The sequence below is a fragment of the Panthera uncia genome, chromosome B4 (genome assembly GCF_023721935.1).
Source record: "Panthera uncia isolate 11264 chromosome B4, Puncia_PCG_1.0, whole genome shotgun sequence".
NCBI classification, from domain to species: Eukaryota; Metazoa; Chordata; class Mammalia; order Carnivora; family Felidae; genus Panthera; species Panthera uncia.
The window spans coordinates 73,832,468-73,855,837 of NC_064809.1; the positions used below are offsets into that span (position 1 = coordinate 73,832,468).

Here is a 23,370-nt window from a genome sequence, read left to right on the forward strand (position 1 = left end):
CATGGTAATGTTAGTGGCAGCACAGCCCACGCCAACCCTTCCATGCAGAGACTTAGCAACCATGCCTGGCAACCATGGCAGCAGCTCCAGTGGAGGAGACGGGTGCAGGGAGGTGGGAGAAGAGTGTGTATGGCAATGGTTGCTGAGGAAGAAGGGATAATTTGCCTCTTCTAAGAGGACTAAGTAAGAATAAGCTATGAGGCTCCTCAATTTTGTCCCTTATCTTTCCTTCTATTCCATTCTCAGATTCTGAGACTGATTGGTTGGGTTTTAGGGGAGAATGGGAGAGGCAAAAGATCATGCAGCCCTTTGGGTACAGACCCTTCCTTTTACGAAGATGGAGCCAGAAGGGTGTTGTGGGGCAGAGATGGACTTACTGAGAACCAGAACAATCAAACCCAGGCCCCCTGCTCCCCAGTATGGACCTTTAAAATAACCCAAACAGCCCCTATTCCAACCATTGGAGGCCCCTCCCCCCTCCCCAGACCCTTCACACACCTACCAGCTCTGCACACTGGTGGCTCTTTGCTCCACAGTGCTTCCTTTCACCTAGGTCCCACGAGTCCTAAGGCTTTTTAAAGCCCTTGCCTCCTCCCTAGACAAACTCTCCATGATGGAATGTGACATAAGGAGACATCTGTCCTTTCCATCATGCACTCACCACCCCCCCACATAAACATACCCTAATTCTAATAACTTGGAAGCCTCCCTCCCCCAAGTCTGGGAATGTGCTGTAAGCTGTGAAGAAGAGAATGCAAAAGCAGGGACTTTCTCCAGAGCCAAGATGGGGGCCCTGACAGATGCCTTGAAACTCTTGCACATGTGCCATCAGGAAACCTACTTTGGAGGAACCAATATGGTATGTCAGGGTTCATCAGAGGTCTTAGGTACAGTGTGCATAGGGCAAGGAATTACTCCAAGATTGCTTCTGGTCTTGAGCAGGAAACGGTATCAAACCTACAAGTCAGTGGTGAGATGGCACCCAAAATCTGGCTCATGCCCAACAGCCTAGCAGTCCTTATGGTATTTGGTGTTGACTATTTTGGCCCACACGGTTTCAGCACAGGTAAAGAGCCTGCTCCCCACAACCCTCACCCTCCAGCTCATTCGCACGTTGGCGGAATGGCAAGGCATTTTGTGGGTTCAAAGACAGTGCCAGCTCAGCAAAATTCAAACACAGAGTCCAACCTTCCCTGAGAAAAGTTGATGACTGCCTAAAGGAGACCTCAGTCTCTCTACTCTCTGGAGACAAAATACTATTATGAGATTTTCCTGGGGTCCAGCTATGGTTCAGGCAGAGGGGAAAGTGAGGTAACAAGGAGAATTTCCGGGAATAGGCTGGGAAAGGTAGTAAGTCTAGCACAGTAGTAAAGAGCAGGAGCTCTGGGGCCAGACTGTTGGGTTCAAATCCTAGCTCTACATTTTATTAGATGTGTGGCCTTGAGCTGGTTCTTAGTCTTCTGTGCCTCAGTTTTTTTGAACAATCTGTAAAACTGGAATCATGCCTACCATTGTTCTGAGGATTAAATGAATTAATATATGTAAGGAACAGAGAATGGTGCCTGACACAATTATCTGTGTGTGTGTGTATGTGTGTGTGTGTGTGTGTGTATACATGTGCCATTATTCTGTTGTTGTCAATAATGAGTTAAAGAAGCCATATGAAGTAGGACGTTTGAGCATAGTGTCTATCAACTACAAGAATCAAAAACACTGCAATACCATGAAGAGGTTCCTGTCATTTTAATTACGTTTGCCATGAAAAGCAATAACCTCAGCTAATCACTCTGCCCTCCTCCTCTTCCTAACCCCCACCTCCCTTCATATGCACACAGCACAGGAACCCAAAGGCCCTCCTCCCCACAATCCTCCCCACTGCCATTATGGGAAGAAATGTCACTGAATGGACTCAGCCTCCTCCATACAGCATTTAACAGGATAAATAAAAATACCTTTAGAAGGGGTTTGTTGTGCTATTATCTCAGGGTGGAGTCAGGGGCAAAGGTAGAGGCAAAGGCTGGGTGAGGTCTGGGGATCTCTTAGAGATCAGAATTTGCTTGAGGGGCACACAGCCCATCATTCACCCAGTAAGGGGGATATGTCGAAGAAGGCAGGGGCTAAGATGGGCTAGGCTGTATGTGTGAGGATAAGGACAGCTAAAAATCCATTCTCCTTCCTCCCCCCACACCTTCCCCAGCTCCCAGGGAGTCCCAGGTAGGGGGCTCCCAAGCAGAGAACAGAGTTACAATTCTCTTAAGGTTTCATCTGTGGTTCCTAGAACTGTGGGCAGGCAGTGAGTGGGGTATGTCCCCTGGTGCTGCCTGACCCGTTCCCCAGCTCAGGGCTTCTCTCCTCCTGTGAGCACCAGGGCCTGCAGGATGTCAGACAGTGATACAATCCCCTTGACCACATCATTCTCATCTACTACTACAAGTCGGTGAACCTGCGTGAAGCAACACAGGAGAAAAGGGATTTTAGTGACGGCCTCAGTTAGGATGAGCCCTTCAACCCTGACTCTCCTTGCCAAACCCCACACTCAAAGCTGCTTCCCCCAGCTCCTTCTGGGTCACTGGCCTCCCTACCTCTGCTTCCACCAGCCTGTTGATGATGGTCTCCAGAGTCTCATGCAGGTAACACTTGAGGACACCCTCAAAGTAATGTGATCGATGTTGGAGGGCTTTCGTCACAGACACATCTAAGTTGTTGTAGGTCTTTTCTGCTGCCAGATTCTGGGGAGAGAGAGGAAGGTGCTTGCAGGAAGCAAGGGAGCCAGCCCCCAACCCCTGACCCCACCCACCTACACCAGAGGGATTTAGGGTAGTTGTCAGCCATGCCCACAAGCCACACCCAACTCATTCAATTCCTTTTCAAATAGGATTCAAAAGTTTGGAAGCTTCTAAAACCCTTAGGTCCCAGAAGAGACTCTCTTCTACTCCCTCTCCACATTCAATACCCCACCCCTTTCCCTACCTCCCAGCCCCTCCACAATCACTCACGATAACATCAAACTTGGAGTAGATGTCCACCACACGCCCTAGGGGGACAGAGGCAGCTCAGCAAGGAGGATCTGGCATCCAAGGCTCCCCCTGCCTATAGCATCACCCTCCGGGCTGAGCTGACAGACAGATTTTCCCAGAACCACCCTGGCTTCCCTGGAGCCCTCCCTCTTCTTCTGTGAAATCTCTCACCTTTCTCATCTACTACTGGCAGTGCTGAAACTCGGTGTTGTACAAAGATGCCCAGAGCCACGTAGACAGGGGTGGTGGTGCGGACCATAGCAATGTTAGCATAGGTGCCAATCTGTAGCTCTTCCAGAGACTTAGACATGAACTCTGGCTTGGGGAACTCAGTGATCTGAGGAGAGAACCATCAGCTTGATCTTGAAGGCTCCCCAAACCACCCCTGGATACCCCTCCAACCTTGTATATAAGGAGTAAAAACCAGGCTGAGGACACTTACAAACAGTTTGAGGAACTTGAGGATACGCTTGTGGGTAAGGATGTACAAGGTGTTGCCTGATTCTGGGTCAATAACTGGCAGCCTGTGGATCTTGTTTCGAATTAATGAAGAGACAGCATCAAACAAGCTGTGGGAAGGTGGGGAATAATGATAAATCCCACAGTGCTGAGCCCAAGGTGGGTAAACAGCTTTTAAGAACATATTTACAAAGAGGGAAAACTGGTGACTGGGAGAGGAGAGCAGTGTTCAAACCAGACCTAAAGAGTGTGTGAATGTGTGTGTGTGTGTGTGTGTGTGTGTGCGTGCATTTGTGTATGTGTGTTTGTGAGGAGCATCTTTTCTCTCTTCTGCCTCTAGATCTCTGGGTATCTAAAGCTTTAGCTACGCTGGTGGCAAGGCTCTTCCCTTTCTGGACAAATGGGTAGCTGGAACTCACCTGGCATTAGGAGAAATGCAGACAAGTGGTTTGAAGGAGTCCTGTAGGTACACCTCTGAAGGGAAAAGGGAGGTTCACAAAATACCAGTATGGAAAACCACTTCCCACTAAACTCTCCATCCCATTTTCTTTTTACAACCCCCAATTCTCTACATACCTCTCCAAGTTTCTATCTTGTGTTCTTCCAGCTCATAGATCTGTACCTGGAAGCAGAAGCAACAGAACTTGAGACTTGATCTCTCTGCTGCATTAACCCCTTGGGAGTTAGGAACTCCCCTGGGAGTTTCCTTGGGAGAAAGGAACTGAGAATGGGGGACTCTGGGTAGGGAAAGTGGTTTTGGTCATTGCGCTAAGGTTCCTTACCAAGGCTGATTTATAGTAGCGATGCAGGATATTGATGAAATCGGTGATGGTCAGCATGCCTAGAAGCCAAGACAAGATCCCTCAGCACTGTTCAAAGCTTCTCTCCCTGCCCAGCACAAGATGCCAATAATACTGTGTTCCAGAAACTTTTGCTTACCCACAAAACTTTGCTTCTTACTATCCCACAAAGGGGCAGCCCGTACACCATTAGTCACCAAAGCAAAGAAAGCTTTCTTCACCTGTAGTCAAAAAGAGTAATAATCACAAAGGAAAATTCACAGGGTGCAGGACTTCAAAAGAAAGGGGTTGGGTATGCTGGGGAAAACATGAGACTAAACCCATATAAGGACAGGGATATTACCCTTGGGATGAGACAGGATGAAAGTTTTTGAACCAGAGGCTCCTAGGAAGGGGGATGGGAGAAGAGGATTTCACCCACCTGCAGGGAAGTATCAAATACAACCAATTTGGAGCTTGTGGGAATCAGGTCATAGCAGCGATGAGACTTCATGAAGGAAGTATACACACTATTGTTGGATTCTGGGGTCTCTGCATAGGGTGGGATAGTTAGAAGCTTCCTTCCATGCATCAACTCACAATCAAAAGAGGCAGAAAATAAAAGTGTAGTTGTTCAAATATTTAGAGGCTGATTTTTTTTATAAGGCCCCCTTGTCTATCTATTTTGTTCCTATTCCCACAAAACCTGGATAAACCTGTTAGAAACCATTTCATTCAACCCCCGACTCCAGGTAGGGCTATATTTATTGGCTCCTTATGCAAAAGATGGCTGACTAAAACAGAAAGTCTATAATATCTATCATTAACCTGTTTAGTCTAAAAGTTTTTTTCTCATCTTTAATTCAAATTTTCCCTTTCATATGTTTAAGCGCATTTTCGCTTGTTCTCTTTTCTCAGTGAAGATGTAATTAAGCTTCTTAAAATTCAAGTAAGCTTCTTAAAATTCTTCTAAGACCTACAGATGAGAAAGTCCTGGTCCAAGTTGGGCCATTTTAGATCAACATTCAGTTGGAGCCCAGTGCTCAATTAACCTGGCCCAAAACACCCCGAGAGTCCATCTTGGGATGACCCTGTGAATCAGAAATCATCTCACCTACTCTAGGCCAATCGGAGACCCTGGATGTGTTTACTTGTCTATTCCTTGGATTTTAATTGCTTGCATTAAACTGGAGAAGCAACCCACAAAATAATAACCTGAATGTGCTATGTACTATGCTATGTGTACTTTAAAAATATGACATCATTTAATCCTCACAGATTTACAGTAAATCTGGAAAGCAAATACTGTCCTCATTTTTCAGATGAGAAAACAGGTAGGAAGCAGTTAAATAAACTGTTCAAGATCACACCATTAGTAAGTGACAAGAAAGACTTAAACACAGACCTACCTGATGCCAAAGTTCATGATCTTAAATCCTATGCCAGTTGTTTGTTTTTAATTTTTAACCAGTCATATAGATACACAGTTTAAAGAATCAAATAGTTCTACAAATTTTGTTGAGAAAAACTAGTCCCTGGCACCTACTGCCCTGTACTAGCCCTCCCCAGAGATGAGACCTCTTTTAGCTGATTATTTTGGCACTTATTTCTATGTGTATGAAGTAACAAGCTTATATTGCTCTTTTCTGATTTTTCCACTTTTGGGCATTATCTATTATCATCCAAGGAATATGAGAATTTTTAGTTCTCCTTCATACTAAGACCCCAACACAAACATGAACCTCCCATCTCCCCATTCTTCCAGAAGTTAAACTATAATGTTGGTTACATTAGTATTTAAATAATTTTGACTAAATATTATTATTCAGAGCTAAGCCCAATTGTAAACTCTTGACTTTTTTTTTTCTTTTCCCCCTTTTTTCTAAAGATTTTATTTGTTTAAAGTAATTTCTACACCCAATGTGGGGCTTGAACTCACAATCCTGAAATCAAGAGTCGTATGCTCCACTGACCAAGCCAGCCAGGCACCCCTTCATTTATTTTTTTTCTTTTGCAACCTTGTTTTCCCTGGAGTTAGTAATTGTCATCTTTTTGTTTTTAATAACTAATTGAAGTATTTATAACTAATTCAACCCCAAACTCTTCACCAATTGTTTAAATCTCCTTTTCAAGAGGTTCAGAAGCACTAGTCTATCAATTTAAACAACCCAAAGAAGTCTATCCAGAGCCCAGTCTATTCTGACCTGCCCAAATCTGGGCTGGTTTGCTGCTGTGCACAGCTGTCATCCTGAGATCTTCTTTCATCACCATCCAGGGGCCCCCTTTCACGTCTCTCCTGTATTGGCACTCCTGTGTCCTGTATCCTATGATTTCATCTTTTTTTTTTTTTTTTTAAATTACTCCCTTGTTTTGGGAGTGCACATCTTCCTGTAGCTTCCCGAGAAAGGGTGCATAGGAGGTAAATTTTTTGAGACCTTGCAGCCTGCAGATATCTTTATTTTCTTTATTTTACCTTCATCTTTGATGTATAATTTGGCTGGATATAGAATTCTAGGTTTGAATTTATTTTCCTGCAGCATGCTGAAGGCACTGCCCCATTGCTGTCTAGCTTCTGGTGTGTTGAGAGTCTAAGGCAATTGATTCTTTTTATGTAACTTGTTTTTTTCCTCTCTGAAGACTCAGGATCTTCTCTTTGTTTCCAGTGTTTTGAAATCTCATGATGATTCTGCTTTAGGTGGGTCAATTTCATCCACTGTGCTGAATACTCAATGAGTCTTTTCAGTATGAAAACTAATGTCCTTCAGTTCCAGGAAATGTTCTTGAATTATTTCCTTGATCGTGTCCTTCCCTCTGTAATGTCCTTTTTCTCTTTCTGTAATTCCTATTCTTTATTTATTTAAAAATGTTTGTTTATTTTTGAGAGAGAAAGAGTGTGGGCCCGCAAGCAAGGGAGGGACAGAGGATCCAAAGCGGGCTTTGTGATGACAGCAGAGAGCTGGATGCGGGGCTGGAACTCATGAATGTGAGATCATGAACTGAGCCGAAGTGGGATGCTCCACTCACTGAGCCACCCAGGCACCCCATGTAACTGCTATTATGTAGATTATAAGAGTTCCTTGACTGACCCTTTAAGGTTGTTTTTATTTGTTTTGGTTTTTTGTTTGGTGAATTGTTGCTGTTGTTAAAATATCTTCTCTCCTGTTTTATGCTTCTTTGTTTTGGGTGTGTGTTTTTTTTCCCCCACTTCTTTGATTTTTGTGGGTTTTTGTTTAAGATTTTATTTTTAAGTAATCTCTACACCCAACATGGGACTCAAACTCACAACCTCGAGATCACGAATCACATGCTGTCTGGACTGAGCCAGCCAGACACCCCACTTCTCTGATATTTAATTCTACTTTTTGGGAAACTGCCTCAACCTAATTTCCCAAACCTTCTACTTAGTTTTGAACTTTCGCTATTATACTTTTAATATCCTAGAGCCCCTCTTTGTTTTCTGAAACTTCCTTTAAAAAATGGTTTCCTGTACTTGTTGCATAGTGGAAATGTTCTTTATCTGAAATTAATGTTAATTTCTAAAGTTTTCTTCTCTATGCATTGAATTTTTCCTTCTGTTGTTTTTCCTGTTTCTTTAAAAAAATTTTTTTTAATGTTTATTTATTTTTGAGAGAGGGAGAGGGAGAGGGAGAGGGAGAGAGAGAGAGAGAGAGAGAGAGAGAGAGAAATGGCATGAGTAGGGGAGAGACAGTGAAAGAGGGAGACACAGCTGAGCTGTCAGCACAGAGCCAGACACGGGGCTCAAACTCACAGACTGCGAGATCATGACCTGAGCCAAAGTTGGGTGCTTAAGCAACTGAGCCACCCAGGTGCCCCTCCTATTTATTTCTTTTGCAGGGGCAGTTTGGATCATTTTTCTTTTAAACAGTTTTTTTTTTTTTTTAAATGTTTGTTTATTGTTGAGAGAGAGAGACAGAGTGCTAGCAGGGGAGGGGCAAAGAGAGAGAGAGAGAGAGGGAGACACAGAAGCCAAAACAGGCTCCAGGCTCTGAGCTGTCAGCACAGAGCCCGATCCGGGGCACAAATCCACGAACTGAACCGTGAGATCATGACCTGAGCCGAAGTCAGATGCTTAACCAAATGAGCCTCCCAGGCGCCCCTCCTATTTGTTTCTTTTGAGGGGGATGCAGTTTGGATCTCTTTTCTTTTTTAATGTTAGAGGCTTTCTTTAGATGTCTGGTAATCCTTGGTTTAAAGGAGCATTCAAACCATATTCTAAGAGTGCAGTCTTTAAAGCTGATTGGAAGCTCAAGTGTACACGTGAGTCTTGTTAACTGTGAGCTGTTTAGATGGGGAACAGTCCGTATTTTTAGGGCTTTCTCTTCAAGGGGATTCTGGAGAGAAGGATTATTTATTCAGTTCCACGCTTGGGAGTATGAAGTCTTTTCTGTCAGCATTCTGGAAACTGGATTGGAAAAAGGACTGGAATTTCAGCATCCAGAGTAGTTCACTTCGTGCTCCTGCATTTGCTATAGTACTTCAGCCCTCAACTAGGCCTGAGCCCCTCTCCAGACCTTCAGTCTTTGCCAAAGTTGGGAGGGGCAGCTTCCTAGCTGCACTCAGTGGAGCAGGGAGTCTCAGATTCTGCCTGCTTCTTAGATCTTCAATGCGTCTCGCCTTTCCCCATTGCTAGTTTATAATTCAGTTTTCTCGGGTCTGCTAAATCATTTACCACTCTTGTCTCTGTTTTCCAGCTCCCAATTACTATTGTCTCTTCTTTTATTCTCCCTATTCTGCCGGGTTTGTACCTTTTGAAAAAAAAATTTTTATGGTGGTTTTAGTCGCTCTTCGTAGAAGAACAAGAGTAGATGTGTGTATTCAATCCATCATCTGTAACTGGAAGCCCACTGTTGTTTTTCAAATTTGACAACTCACAGACTCCCAAGAACATGTCTTTTTTTTCAAGGTCGTGTAGGGGAAAACTGTGGCCTGTGCTGCTGGCCCCTGTGGGACTCCAGTATTCCAAGTGTCCCCCATCCTGGGACTCCCCTGCCTTGCCTGAGGCGGATGGGCTAAAGGAGTTCCCAAGAACATGTCTTTTGATGTCAGTTTAAGGCATACTTCATTGATAGTTAAATAATATCATTTTAGGCTACAGAATTACAAGCATATTTGATTTGGCTGTCTCAGTAGTTTAAAAGTAATTTAAATCAGTTCCCCAATTTTAAAAATCTGGAGCTTAACATAAAGATCCAAATTCTCAATTTCTTTCAAAATCAGATCTGACCAAACCAGGCTTGAATTCCTAAACAGTGACAAAACTGACGAGACCTGGATTGTTGCTGCCTCCTTTTACATGTGACGAGATCTACAGGTTGTCAGGAATATGCAGCCTCCAGCACTGCCTGGTTCATGCAGAAAGTTTGAGTTTTTGACCCTTGCCTTGGTGCTACTGCAAATGTACTCGGATACATAAAATAGGCACTGCTATCATGTGGCAGTCTCAGTTATGAAGAATATCATCCAGATAATTCAAATATGACCATATTAACTTTTCTGGATACCAACAAAATGAAAACAGAACATTTAAAAAGTCTTGTGGAGAACTCACGAGACCCTTAATAATCTGTCCTAAGACCTCACCCCGTATTTCAATTCTCTGAGAAAGTATGTACTCCTGATACCATAAATATGTCCTGGGAAGCCCCAGGAGTGTTCCTGGGCAAAATCCTTTAAGGGGGGTGCCTATAAGTTCTGCTTCTTTCTAGATGGTCTACGGTTAACCATTTCCTTCTCACCAGTTATTCGGGAAGGTGCTGGAATTGCCTTCTCCTGTGCCCTGGATTTTATGGTTTAGTGTCTCGATTTCTAGATTAGTTTTAAGGGCTTTCAAGGCCTTTCTATAATTTCTTGTGTACACTCAGTGGCTTTAGTGAGCTCACTGGATGATAAAAGCCTAGTGGCATTGTTTCTGGGCTAATTCAAAAGTACTAGGGACCTTGATTCATGGTTAGGCAGCCCAGAGTTGCCTATGGAAGTTTTTCCTCAAAAATTTCCTTTAAGTGGTTTGATAATTGAAAATCTTAGTCATCCCCACCCTGCCCAAGATTTACTCCTGGGTGCTCCTGCCAAATTACTATTCCTGATTTGTATGGTTTGGCACATTATCTGGCCCAGTTTTGATTTTTCCCAGCGGGCATCCTGAGAAGATTTGAAAACATTGCTGAAGACAAGGTATGGTTCAGCTATTGCTTTCATAGCCGGTCTCCTTTCTTTAGTAAACTTACCTTGAGAATGCTCATTTTCCAGAGCTGGGGAGCAATCTGAAGAAGCAACCTGGAGAGACAAAAGAAACAAAGATTCAGCCTATCCTTGATTCCATCCATTTTAGCCTAACATTGGGAAGGGCTGGTGAACTAATGACTTCATTTAAAGCACCATAAGGCCCTCTAGAAATATTATCTCATTTAATCATCAGAACCACCCTGAGGTAAATACTCCTATTAGCCTTATTTTCACACATTAGGAAAGTGAGGTTCAAGAAATATTAAGCAGCCTACCCAAGGTCACGTGGCTGGTCAGAGGTAGAACAGGAATTTGAACACATATCTGTGTGGTTCCAAAGCCTATGTCCTTATATACTACACTGCCTAATGAAATATTAGATCTTAAAGGCCAAGACTAGAAAATCTGTGCTTAAGGCCAGTCCCACAAGGTTCTCACAGATGTACTTTATAAAAACACGGAAGCCAGAGAGACAATACTGCTTTCCCCTCAATACTAAGCCTAAATGTAGACACTAGAATCACAGACATACCCCTTTACCCTAAGAGAGGACCACATCTGGGGAGGATCCCGGCAGTTGACTGTCACAGAGAGGTAAAGCTTAAATGACTGAGGGGTAGATGAGGACTGTCAATGCTCTGAAACTGAAGACCTGACTCCTCAACACCCTTGTGAGTCAAAGGCTGCTACAGCCCAGAGGATGCTGGTTTTCTAAGTTTCTTTGCCCCTGACAGTCTTTGAATACAGAGAAACCTTCAGAACCATGTCTGTGCTCCCTCAAGTGGGAACATTTGAAAATTTCATTGTTATCTAGGAACGCAGGAGGGGTCATGATAATTTCAATCTACTGGAATGAACAAGTTTGGCTCCATTTGTTCTGGGTAATATACCCAAACTAACTTAAAGTCATACTTCACCTACATAGCTGCTGTAGTAACATGAAATTAAAAGCCTCGGCTTGAGCCTGGTAAGTTGGCTGGTAAACAGGGTCAAGTTGGCAGGACAGCCCTAAACGTCCCTCCCCTAATGGGCCAGGGTGGGGGCAGAGGGGGAGGGGAATAATCTCCTTCTCTTCTCTCTGGGCTGCATACGACTATCAGCTTGGCCTGGCATTTTGGCAAGGCTATCGGAACAACAGCCTCATCACTTATAAGTGGGAGAGAGGGCTGTTCAGCAGTAAAGATACACACATAGTATAACACAGTCTCACAAAGATCTATACAAAGACACAGAAACAGTTGCTTCTGTAGAAATTATTGTACCCATTATATAATACATACTGCACTGTGCTACAGTGTTTTGTTTTGTTGGTTCATTATCTATCCAAACAGGTTTTAAATTCCTGGAAGCCTAGAACTATTTTGTATTTCTCTGTATCACCCATAACATCTAGCATGGGGTTTTGCATATAAATCTCAATTGCTTTGTTTTTTAACTCTCAAATTAATAACGATAATGATGCACACCGATATGAACAGAGAGACCTATGATTAAGTTACAGAGGGAGAAAACAGATGTACAGCTAGAGATACAGAAACCTACACAACAGTCAACCACAACTGAATATGACTTTATCTTTCTGCCTATTTATCCACAGAGGAGGATAATTATGTCCACTCTTCTCTGCTTTTAATAACACAGGAGACCTGAGAAAGTACCACTGTAATACATGAATACAAAATATTATTATACAGACGCAGGCTAGATCTGACACATGGACTCACAGTTTCTTCTGAACTCCTGATCCACATTTCTAATTGTTTGCTGGACAACCACAGATGTCACACAGACTCCTCAAATGCTTCAATACAAAACAGTATCTGTCCTTCCACCCTGTTATTCTTACTGTGGTTCCCATCTTTGTTTTTTGCATTGCTCTCGTAGGTGCCTAGAATTGTAGTTTTGATTCCTCCTAGAATGGGCCACGCCAACATGTCTGCTTAGGATCGCAGGGCAGGGCATGACCTAAACTTGTCCTTAACATCTATCAGCTAAGCTGATATGTAAGAAATGCCTCAAGTCCCTTTCTATCCTTTCCACTTTTACAGTTTTAACTATAGCTTTTACCTCTCACTTCTGCAGCATTCTCTCAATTGGTCTCCCTGCCCTAAATCTATCTCCTTTTCATCTTTCATGCTGTCTCCAAGTTCTCTCACTAAGCATCTCAGGTTTGTAAGGGACTCTTATCTCCAGCAACCAGGAGCTCAATACTTTCTGAAGTAGCTCCATCCATTTGCAGAAGCTGTTGAGAACATTCCTAAAGCACACTTACTGCCTTGCTTATAGATCTTCATGGCTCCCCTTATTACAAAACAAAGTTCAAACGTAGTGTGGCATGCAATACCTTCAACCTGACCTCAGCCTACTTTTCCAATTTTTTCTCCCAGTGCAAGCAAAATCCAAACCTCCAGCAACATCATGCCACTGGCTCACCCCCAATTAATCTTTACATACCCCGATTTCTATGCCCGTGCTCACACTGTTCTCTCAACCTGCAAAGCCCTCTCTTAGGTTTACAATAATTTCTCCCTCCCCATGCTTCCACAGTCCTTTGTTTGCATGTTGATGATAGCATTTATTACAGTCTACATTCAGTAACAACTGTCATTGGCTTGCCCTCACCCCCACTCTAGGCAGGCTGAGCATTTTCAAAGCAAGGGTTTTCTTTTCTTTTTAAAACAATTTCTATCCCAAGAACCTAATCAGGACATAAAATGTGAGGGCCAAATTAGAAAATCTATATAAAAATGTTTTGTAAACTATAACACATTTATGAGTAAGTAAAATAAAAATTGATATGTTGTTTTCAATTTAATGGAATCAGACCTTTTATTTTATTTATTTATTTATTTATTTATTTATTTTATTTATTTTTTTTTTTTTTTAAGTAAACTCTACTGCCCAACCTGGGGCTAGAACTCACAGCCCTGAGATCAAGAGTTGCATGCTCTGCTGCCTGAGCCAGCCAGGCGCCCCAAACTCTTTATTCTTGTGCAAAATCCTCTTAATCTGTAAGAGCTAATTCCCTTGCCTGGGTGACCAACTGCAAATCAACTTTACCACACTTCCGTCTGTTTTCTCATTTATAACTCGAGGGCCATGACCTCTCTGCAGGCAGAGAAAGGGTGTGGTAAAGGAATTACTATGGGCATGGGACTGACCCAGAGAAAGATGAACCTGCCAGTAACATGATAAAAACGAAGACATGAAGGGTTACTCTGCTTGACAGAGAATACATGGTTCCAGATGCTAGAAGGCGGCTCCGGAGAGTGAGGGTGGGTCCAAACATGCAGCGGGCTACCTGCAGCATCTCTGGGAGGATGACAGGGGCCTGCCACAATTGGGCAATGCCTGCTAGCCAAGAATGATCCATGCCGCCTGCTTACAGTCGCAGAGCAGGGCATAACCTAAACTTGTCCGGGGACAGGGCGGCCTCTAACACTAAAAAGATTCCCTCCTTCAGAGAAAGCCCACTTTTCAGTCTTACTAAGGCAGTGTGAGTTCGCTGGACACCTCGAAGCAGAGGTCTTTGCGGCAAGGCTCACACTCAAGACAACTGAGGGCCAGGTGCTACCTGCAAGTGGCAGTCCCTTGGAAGCCCCCCCTCCCCCGCCTCACCCAGGAAAGCCGGGTCACAACCCTGCTCTCTGGCAAACCTCTGAAGGTTTGAGGTGCTATGAAAAGAGGAGGCCCCAAATCGCTAGGGTGTGCGCGGGTTCCTAGCGGAGAGCAAACACTGCCAGCTTGGGCTGAGACCACCGCGGACGGAAAGTATGCACCGCGCGGCCCAGTTCTAGGAGATGCGCCCAGCGAAGGAGCGGAGGGGCAGAGTCACGGGATAGGACAGGCACCGGCTTCTCGTTTACTGGGCAGCAGCGCCGGTCCCTGCCCAGGCCTCCCTGTCCCCTAACGGAGGGTCTCAGGCTCCACAGCGCCCCCCGCCGCCCTCCCGTGCTCCTCACCGTCTCCATTTCTAGAAGCGCAGACTGGGCTCGCTCGCTTTAGGAAGCTCTCTGGGAGCCGGGCGGGAGGGGTGGAGGGCGGACAGGTCCCGCCCCATGTCCGGTACCGCTACACCACTTCCGCCTACGTCAGACAGACGCAAGCCAAGGGCGGAAGGCGGGGAGTTCACTCTTCCGGCGTGGCCTGGCCTGAGTAACCGCCCTCCCCCGGGTCCTCTCGGACCTCACGGATCCGCCGACGGCGAGGGTGACTGGACCGAGCCGCTTGTATTTAAAATGTTCTTTTTTTATTTGTCGTTTAAAAACAAACTTGGAAGAAGCAAAATCCAAAACTTGCCCTTTGCCTCTTGCAACATAAATTATGTACAGTTCAGAATGATCGCTGATACAAAACATGCCAAGGACAGGGCGCTGGGGGTGGAGGGAGAGAGGGCGCTTTAAAAAAGGGAATCATTTCATCCGTTGTTACGAAGGACCAACCTTGCTGTACAGGATACACACAACACAAAATAAAGTCTTCACGGGATTCACACTTGTCAGCGATTTATTTTTTAAAAAGGGGGAGGGTCCTGGAGGTGAGGGGAGAAGACTGTAAAAGGGAAAAACTGAAAATTGAATATGTGCAAGTGTAAACCAACCCAAAATACAAACACGGGGGGGGGGGGGGGGGGGGGGGAGGGAAATAAAAAAAAAATAAAAAGGGGGGGAATTTTAAAAAAAAAAAAAAAAAAAAAAAAACCAACAACCAAAATTCCAACCTTGTAGCTTGGGTCTGAGTTAGTTTATATAAAAATTAAAAACTGTATAAGGTTTCTTCACTAAATTCTACAGGACTATCGGATACCTAGCATATGCTTACAAAGTCTGCCCCATCCCCTTTTCCCAATCCCAGGGCCCAAGCCCCAACCAGAGCCTGACTCACAGGAGTCAATCTCCCGCTCCCTGTAGCCTAGACCTTTTGCTCTTGGAAAAGGAATATCCAATGGCTTTGGGGGCAGCAGCCCAGTCTCCCCACTGTCTGATTTAATTACAGTGGTTTCTGTGGGGGTGGGGGGATGTTATTCTCTTAAACATTTGCAGCTTGAAACAGTTGAGGAAGCAGCTTAAAAAAAAAAAATTCTCCCTACCCCCATCAATCCGCAACCCCCCAAATTCAAAAACAAAACAAAACAAACCTAAAATCACAACAGCGACCGTGCTCCCCCTCCAGCAGGCCTGCCCATCCACCGCCACCAAGCCCACCCCTACACTCCAGACATTTGATTTTTGAAAATATTAATTACAAAATGTCCTTTGCCCACAGCCCCTAGGAGAGAACTGCATATAAGCTTCATCTTCATCCCCACGCGCTCCCTACTAGAGACGGGTCTGGGGCCTCACCCACCCCCAACCTACCCCTACCCCCCAGGAAGAGGTTCAACTGCAGCACAAGCTTGGGCAGAAAGGGGAAGGAAAGGGAGGCAGGGAACCCATCACCCTCTGGCTCCCCCTGGGGCCAGCTCTCTTTTGTGCGTTATAACATAGTCCGACTATACAAAGGGGGTGAGAATTGCCCAGTCTCTATACCCCCACCTTACAGCAGTCACAGCCAGGGGGTGGGAAGGAGGGGGTGAGGAAAAGGGCGGTAGGTTGGGTTATGGAGGGGGCCCCCCCACAAGGGGAGCTCCATGTGTCCGCCCCACGCCCCCCTACCATTTATAAACTGGTTTTGTAAAAAGAAAATAGATATATTTATATAGAATATATAAAGCACAAAAATTAGTAGTTTTACATTTGCTCTCCCCGGGGGTGGGGGGAGAGGGGAGGGTTCTCACCTCCAGCCGGCTCCCCCATTCCCCACAAGACTATGTACAATCCCATGTATAAATAGATAAATACCCCCCACCCTCCCCGCGCTGACACTAAGCTCCCCACCCCCACATCACCACCCCTTCCCACCAGACCAGCAGCAGTTTGGTGACTGAGGGAAAGTGGGAGCTCCGGGCCACACCCTGCCTCACTGGGTATGGGCATGCCACTCAGGGATAGCCCTCACCCTACCACCCACCCACCCCATCCAGGGGCTGGAGGGCAAATGGGCTCATGATGGGGTTGGGAAAACAGGAGGGAGATATCCTGGTCCTAGGTTTAGCACCCCCTCCTGCCCCCATGTCTAGATGGAGAAGGAAGTCCTAGAGCAACTCGGGGCCAGTTATCCCCAATCTTCATCATCATTAGCCTCAACCACCATCCCATGCCCATAATTAAAAACAAAGATGGATTTTTTGTTGTTGTTTTTCTTCCTCTTCCTACCCCCCTTCCACCCACTCAGAAGAGGGCAGTGAGGTGGAAGAGAGGATCGGGGCAGTAGGGGGCTTGGAGAGGGTCTCACATTTCAAAACAGCAAAAAATCCAACACTTAAATGAGGTAGGTGTGGGTGCGGGGTCTCCTTGCCCGGCTTGCCTGGCTCGCCCTCCTGGGCAGCTGGGCGCCTCTTTCCCGTTCATGTTGCATTTGTCAGAGTGGAAAACAAGGAAACACAACCCATAGAGAGACAGAAACACAGAGGAGAAGAGGGAGACAGAGACAGATTGAGAGGGAAGGGGATGGGAGTGAGGGTGGGGGCAGGACCCGGCAGGCAGGGCCAGGTGTGGGACCCGGCCTTTGGGATTGTCAAGCTTAGTCAAGTCTCTTTGCAGCCTTGAGTTGGGCCGGAGAGGTCGGTGGGAGCAGCAGGGCTGTGAGGCCCGGCCACACATCCTCCTCCCCCCTCCCTGCTGCCTCCCAGTTGCTTCTGGGTAGTTCCCGGCCCATATCCCCCTCAAACCTGAGATGCCCAATGGCTGCTTCTGTCTGGCCCCTCCTGGAGCTGGGGGCAGAGATGCCAGCCTGGGGGCCGGTGGCGGGGAAGAGGGTTGCCCCTGGTGCCCAGGGTGGGCTTGGCCTAGGGCCCTCTGCCCCAGCCTCCTGCTCCAGGGGCTCCGGTCAGCCGGCAGCCCCAGCCCTGGGTCCTGGCTCTGGCTGCTACCTCTCTTCCCCCTCATCCCTTTCAGGGAAGAGGTTGGGGGTGGGGGGACTCCCCTGCCTGGTAGCCTCTAAGCTTCTTAGTTCATCCATTTTCGACAATTCCAGGCTCCACAGTGGCAGGGGATCTTGTGCTGATCGTCCTCAAAGTCAAACTGATAGTCATAGGTCAGCTGGAAAGAGAAGAGGGTAGAAATCAATGCCAGCCCCCCCAGAGGGAGTAGGGGAGGGCAGAGATCTGATCTGAGGGCAGTGGCCTTGGAGCTTGGCTCTGGGGAATGGCAGAGAAGAGGGAGCTGCTTTGTCACTCACACACGACACTTCCTCTCACCTCCTCTCCTTTGGGGATTCGCCGGCTGGAGATGATGATGATTTTATCCTCCTTGTCAAACGTCACAACTTCCGCCACACAGTTAGGGGCACAGGAATGGTTAATGTACCTAAGCAGCGGGCCAGAGTCGGGGATGCCAGGCAACTGAGTTGGGATGGCTTTGGTTCCTTGTTGGCCCACCCTGAGTGTCACCCAGGGACCCCTAAATCCCTCCTTCCTCATTCCTCTCTCACCTGGCAGGACCTCCGGTCAACGTAGCATCAATCACATGTTCGTTGTTTATTCGGAACATGTAGATGCCTCGATTCTGGAAAGGAAGAAGTTGTACAAGTGAGGAGAGTATCAGAGAATGGTAGCGGTGCTGGTGGTGAGATCAGGTAGCAGACGCGGGCAGTGGGCTTATCTTCATTTCTTACTCTGCCTTTCTCCCATCACTTACCTCCTCCTCCCACGGCTCTCCACCTGCTCCCCTGACCCCGATTCTGCCCCTTGCTCCTCCGCTGAGTGCAGACCATATACCAAGATGGCCCCTCTGCCAGTCCATACCTGCTCCTCGTAGATTTTCTCCCGCCGGTTGGCCACCTCGTTGCGAATGATGGTGCCAATATACTCAATGACCATCGTGTGCTTTTCTAGGTCCTTGGCGGCATAGAGCCCCAGGCCCTGGATACGGGAGCGAGCCAGATACACATTGTTCTTCCACTCAGTGCGCAGACGCCGGTACTGTGATGACTTGGAGTGCACAAACTGCTTGCTGTATGGGGTGTTGGTCTCGCCTGTGAAGGTGCTCTGATACGCCTTGGACATGCTGGTGCTGTTCAGGGTGTGAGGCCTGGGAGGTGACACAGGCCATGACAAGACAGCTCTCCCTCAGACCAAACACACACCACCCGCCTCCTCCCCGGGATGCACAACATGCCAGTTAGGGGCATGTGCCGTCTTGGGAATGGAGCGGAGGCATGTGGGTCGTGGCTTTGGTGAGGTAGCCACTAGTTATGGGAACCCTTCCGACACCCTGAGTGGGACAGAGAGCCCAGGATGGGGGGTGGGGTGTGGAGGGAGAGGGGGGCACCAATTCCCCTACACTGAGCCCGCTCTCCCATCTCCCCACCTTAAACCCCCCTCTTGCCAAACATTACACAAGGCCATGCTCCTCTGGGAGGTCTTCCCCAAGCAGCTGAGGCCTGGAATTTAAGCTCATGATTTGCTCAAACATCCGAGTTCTACCTCCTGAACATACTGGAAGCCCTGAAAATGGGGGCCGTGTCTACCACATCGGGCTGGATTTGAATTAAAAGTGGCTCTGAATTCACAGCCAAAAAGTGGTATCCTTTCCTTTCTTCAGACTGTCCCCTTCTCTGACATAAGGTTGGGCTCTGTGCAGATGGCTCAGTGCAGGGGAATGACTGCTGCCTGGCAGGATGCCTCTTCACCACCCTAGGGCACCAGCCAAAATCTTGCCCATCCCAGAGCAGTGGTTTTCAAACGTTTTTGATTCTTTTCTATTTAGCAGCAATCTGTTTTTCTTTTTTCTTTAACAAAATGTCATTGGAATTCCAATACACAACCTAGATGAAAAGAGAATGCTTCTGGATGAATCCAATTTGGGGAAGGGGGAGTTATGCACGAAGAGGGCCAAGTTCGGCTTACTCGGTTTATGTGTTCCAGGACTTTCTGAAACACACAAAGTTTGAAAACCACTGTTGCATCGAGGACTAGGGATGACTGGGGTAGTAGAGCCTGATGCTCTACAACAGCCCAAGGAGCAACAAAAGGCCTCCAAGAAAACCCTGTTACGTGAATTCTGCCTCCCCTCTACCCAGGGACCAAAGTCAGGCTACCGTGGCACACAGAAAGAGCAGTGAACCGCAAGTCAAGAGGTAAGGTTCTGGTCCCAGCTGCGTGACCTTTGTCTAGTCACTTAACTTTTCTGGGCCTCAGTTTTCTCAGCTGTAAAATGGGGGTCATACCACCTGCCCTACCTACCTCATAAGGTTGTTGTGAGGATCAAATGAGATAATGGATGTGAAAACGCTTTGAAAAAAAAAGTATAAAGTGCTATACAAACGTAAGGTTTTAGTATTTTTCCATTATATTTCTAATTATTTTTGACACCAACTCAGCCTGGGGAAGGGAAGGTGACCCTAGCACTTATAGGGTGTCTCAGGTTTGGGAGAATCACAGGCCCCCTAGAAGCAAAATAAGAGGAAGGAGGTGACTGGCCCCCTTACACATTTCATAAAATTTCACCACCGTCTACCCAGAACCTCCCCAATAGCCATTCCCGGGGTGCCCAAGATAAGACTATCCCAGACCCCAGGGCCAACCTAGGATACCTGAGCAGGGTGGAGGAAGAGGAAAGGGATACCCTAAGTAATACCTGCATACCCTCTAATCAGGAGGCCTAGAGTGAACCCCCAAACCCTCCTAATTGGCCGGAGGGTTCCTACCAACCACCCACTCCCACATCCCACAGCCCCCCCACACACAAGCTCACCGTTTGTAGTGTGTGAGGATTTTAGGCTCCGATCGGGCACAACCAGTGGGATTGATCATGAGTGGCAGCTCCATCAGGGGGTGGCGTCCATAGCGGAATAAATAGTTTTGACAGCTCTCCACTCCAGGCAGCTGTGGGCACAGGCCGTGCTTGCCTTAGCCTGAGCATTTTGGGGGCAGGACCAGAGTCCCCGGTGCCCACCTGGCCCCCAGCCCCTCCTTACTGATTCAGCTATGCGCAGCACGGCGTGCACCGTCAGCCCAAAGAGCTCCTCGCCTTTCAGGTACTCAGGGAAGAGCCGCAGCATGTCGGCCTCTTTTCTCATGGCAGCCACAGGCTCAATGATGCGATTCCACACAGCTAAGAGGCAAAGAAAGAGAGCAGCCCTCAGAGGTGATTTCTGCTCACTGACCTCAGCCCTAACCTCCATCTGGAGCTATGGTCATTTCCTGCGGCCTGCACACCTCCCTGTCACGAGGCTGTGTGGTTCTTCAGGACCCTCCACTGGCCTCCCAGTCCCACTCTCCCTCAACAAGCCAGAAGGCTTCCTACCCTGGAGGGGCATCACAGAGCCCTATGACACACAAACATGGACCCAAGGCCCAGAAGCCCCAGCACAGGGAACACTGACTAACCGAGAGCCAGAACAATAGGCATGCTCTGGACTTGGGAAGACTTGGGTTCAAGTTCCAGCACAGGCTTTAGGCCCTTAAGCCAAATACTCAAATTTCTCTAAGGCTCTGTTTCTTTATGTATAAACTAGGCAAAATGGAAGTACTTACATCATAGGGTTGGCATAAACAAAATCACCTGTATCAGTCACTTACATTAGTTTGCGCCACATGGTACATGCTCACTTATTTTTACCATTAACGCTAAAACTAAGATCAACAGAATTTTGACCAGGCCGAAGCAACCATAAGGAACACGTGGTTAAGAACAGGGTGGGTGAGCTAGATGATGCGGTCTCAGAATCAGAATATTCTTTAGTTCCACTGCGGGTAGGAAAAGAACCTAGAATACACGAAGTAGACTAGCAAAACATCTTCAATTACAAGAGCAATTAAGGTGACCAAGAGAGGCTAAAACACTTTCTCTGGGGATCTCTAGAAGACCTCTACCTGCCCGAGGTCAGGGGAGGAAGGTCACTCACAAAGACCCTGAGGATCTCTCCCATTTCCGTATTACCATTTCAAGGGCCCAGTGCTCACCCTGGGGGGAGGCGTCGGTGAAGACCAGGTCCTCCAGGCCCTGCTCGATGACTTTGATTATGAACTCGGGCCTTCCGTTGTTCTCGCCGATGGAGCAGCGGTAGCAGCAGCGGCGGTTGTTGGTGCGGAGGCTCCAGTAGATGCGTGTGGCCTCATAGCCCACAGGATAAAGGGCAGTGGCACTGTGGAAGTCGGCCATTTGGTGAGGGAGCAGCTGTCCAATGGCATGGAACACAAGGCCCCCTACACGGAACATGTGCAGCCGCTCTCCCCGCTGGATGATGCTGGCGATTTGCTTCACCTCATCCCGCTCAATGTAGACCCGCCGGAAGACAGCAAAAGAGCTCAGCTCCTGCTCACAGGGTCCCTTGATCTTATGCATTGGACACAGCATGGTCTTGTCCTTGAAGAACATGCACTTGGCGCGGATGGCACAGGCAAAATGGTAGACGTTGGGACAACGCATTCGATTGCAGCTGCTGGTGGCACCGGTGCGCTGGCACAGGGAGCACTTGGTGAGCAGTCCTCGGTGCAGGGCAACCTCCACGTTCATCAGTGCCCCGCCCTGGGTCTCATATACCTCCGTGGACCACAGAGCGCAGTTGAGGTGTACCCACAGGTCCAGGTCCAGGTTCAGCAGGCGGGCAGGTCCATCAGTGGCCCCATCACCCTCCTCGTGACAGAAGCAGCAGCGCCGCATGTCGCGAGGCACCTTGTCGGGTCGCAGGGCTGTGCCGAGCTGTTCCATAAACTCTGCCACTTCCCGCTCGTCCTCCTGCCGTCCACCAGCCTTCTGAATGGTCAGCAGCAGCCGCAGCCGCTTCCAACGCACCCCCTTCCACTTCTTGAGGCGAGGGGGCCGGGAATCTTCACCTTCTTCAGGGGGCCGGGCTCGGGGCTTGGGTCGGGCTGATTCAGGGGATGAGGCCAGTGGCAGAGGCGAGGGGACAGGTGGCTCAGCTGAGGGTTCAGCCGGGAGTTCAGCCAGGGGTTCAGCAGGGGGGCTGGCAGGAGAGGGTGCCAAGGGGGATGGGGGCGGGGAGGGTTCCTCAGGAGGCGGGGCTGAGAGCTGTCGCACGTCCAGGTTGGAGACGTTGTAGGTGTAGCTGTGTTGGGTGGGTGGCTCTGGGGCGGGGCTCTCCTATGGGAGGGCACGTGCCCGGTAGCATTAGTGCCAGCGCCTCACTTAACTAGCCCCCTCCCTCCTCTCACCCGGATGGCACTCTCCCCAAAGCCCTCTGCCTTCTTTGCCCTAGCCAGACACCCACCTCCCTTTCTCCCCCAGACCCACCTGTTTCAGGAGGCTCAAGATGTCTAGCTGGCTCTTGAGGGTATAGCCAGGCAACACTGCATCAAACTGTTTCAGCCAATCAGGGCCAGCTTCTGGGCTCTTGCCTCCCAGACCCTTTTCTTTCCCTCCTGCAGGAAGGAAGGGGTCAGAACCTCCCGCCAGAAGCATTCCCCGCAGGTCCCAAGTTTTCCTGCCACACTCACCAGGGCCCTCGGCTTCCCCCTTCTTAGGCTCAATGCCTGCCCGGGCAGGGCTCTCTGGGAACAGCACCTCATAGGAGTTGGGGATCTTCATGCTCAGCAGCTCTGCCACCGCCACCATCACACCATTCAGGTTCTACCAGGGCAGGGAAGGAGATGGGAGGGCTGTGTCGGCAGTGCGGAGTGAGCCCTGCCACCGGTTTGACGGGGACACCCTTCAACACCCAGAAGCCCACTCCCCAAGCAGCCAGTCAGTCCTGCCCTTCTCACACGCTTCCTTCAGAGCACCTTTCCGAGACTGCTACGGACATGAATGGGTGCTCCACCAAAAGGGACCAGTGCCAACAGAGTTTAGGAATGACACAGGCTATATCCA

At 47.9% G+C, this 23,370-nt stretch overlaps 2 protein-coding genes across 12 annotated transcripts in view; both read right to left on the minus strand.

The window, feature by feature from the left end:
- Positions 1 to 1,728: 1,728 nt before the first annotated feature.
- On the minus strand, positions 1,729 to 15,128 carry PRKAG1 (protein kinase AMP-activated non-catalytic subunit gamma 1). Of its 3 annotated transcripts, none has more exons than XM_049625384.1 (12): positions 14,461 to 15,128; positions 10,501 to 10,549; positions 4,698 to 4,807; positions 4,416 to 4,497; positions 4,259 to 4,317; positions 4,053 to 4,098; positions 3,896 to 3,950; positions 3,460 to 3,586; positions 3,189 to 3,354; positions 2,997 to 3,034; positions 2,583 to 2,729; positions 1,729 to 2,443 (listed from the first exon to the last, which is right to left on the minus strand). In XM_049625384.1, the coding sequence occupies exons 1-12, from the start codon at positions 14,467 to 14,469 to the stop codon at positions 2,339 to 2,341; spliced, it is 993 nt and encodes a 330-aa protein (XP_049481341.1). In that variant the 5' UTR covers positions 14,470 to 15,128; the 3' UTR covers positions 1,729 to 2,338. The 3 variants fall into 3 exon arrangements, with proteins under 3 accessions (XP_049481341.1, XP_049481342.1, XP_049481343.1); XM_049625385.1 differs by having other exon boundaries at positions 4,698 to 4,850; XM_049625386.1 differs by lacking the exon at positions 4,698 to 4,807.
- A 1,044-nt stretch (positions 15,129 to 16,172) lies between these two features.
- KMT2D (lysine methyltransferase 2D) overlaps positions 16,173 to 23,370 on the minus strand; it is a 38,883-nt gene continuing 31,685 nt past the window's right edge. For 7 of the 9 annotated variants that reach the window (XM_049625374.1, XM_049625375.1, XM_049625376.1 and 4 more), the window contains 10 exons: positions 22,998 to 23,130; positions 22,795 to 22,922; positions 21,504 to 22,644; positions 20,516 to 20,652; positions 20,293 to 20,423; positions 19,782 to 19,829; positions 18,342 to 18,627; positions 18,029 to 18,102; positions 17,796 to 17,904; positions 16,173 to 17,637 (listed from right to left, as the gene is read on the minus strand). In XM_049625374.1, coding sequence (XP_049481331.1) covers positions 17,545 to 17,637; positions 17,796 to 17,904; positions 18,029 to 18,102; positions 18,342 to 18,627; positions 19,782 to 19,829; positions 20,293 to 20,423; positions 20,516 to 20,652; positions 21,504 to 22,644; positions 22,795 to 22,922; positions 22,998 to 23,130 — 2,280 coding nt within the window. In that variant the 3' untranslated portion in view covers positions 16,173 to 17,544. The remainder of the gene's footprint in view (positions 17,638 to 17,795; positions 17,905 to 18,028; positions 18,103 to 18,341; positions 18,628 to 19,781; positions 19,830 to 20,292; positions 20,424 to 20,515; positions 20,653 to 21,503; positions 22,645 to 22,794; positions 22,923 to 22,997; positions 23,131 to 23,370) is intronic. The other 2 variants (XM_049625381.1, XM_049625379.1) reach the window with 1 other exon arrangement.

Excerpts from the sequence above, each read along its gene's own strand:
- PRKAG1 (XM_049625384.1), bottom strand. Across the intron at positions 3,587-3,895 it reads TGCATTTCTCCTAATGCCAG|CTTGTTTGATGCTGTCTCTT; the intron begins GTGAGTTCCAGC and ends ACCTTCCCACAG. Across the intron at positions 3,035-3,188 it reads GCCAGTAGTAGATGAGAAAG|GGCGTGTGGTGGACATCTAC; the intron begins GTGAGAGATTTC and ends CTGTCCCCCTAG.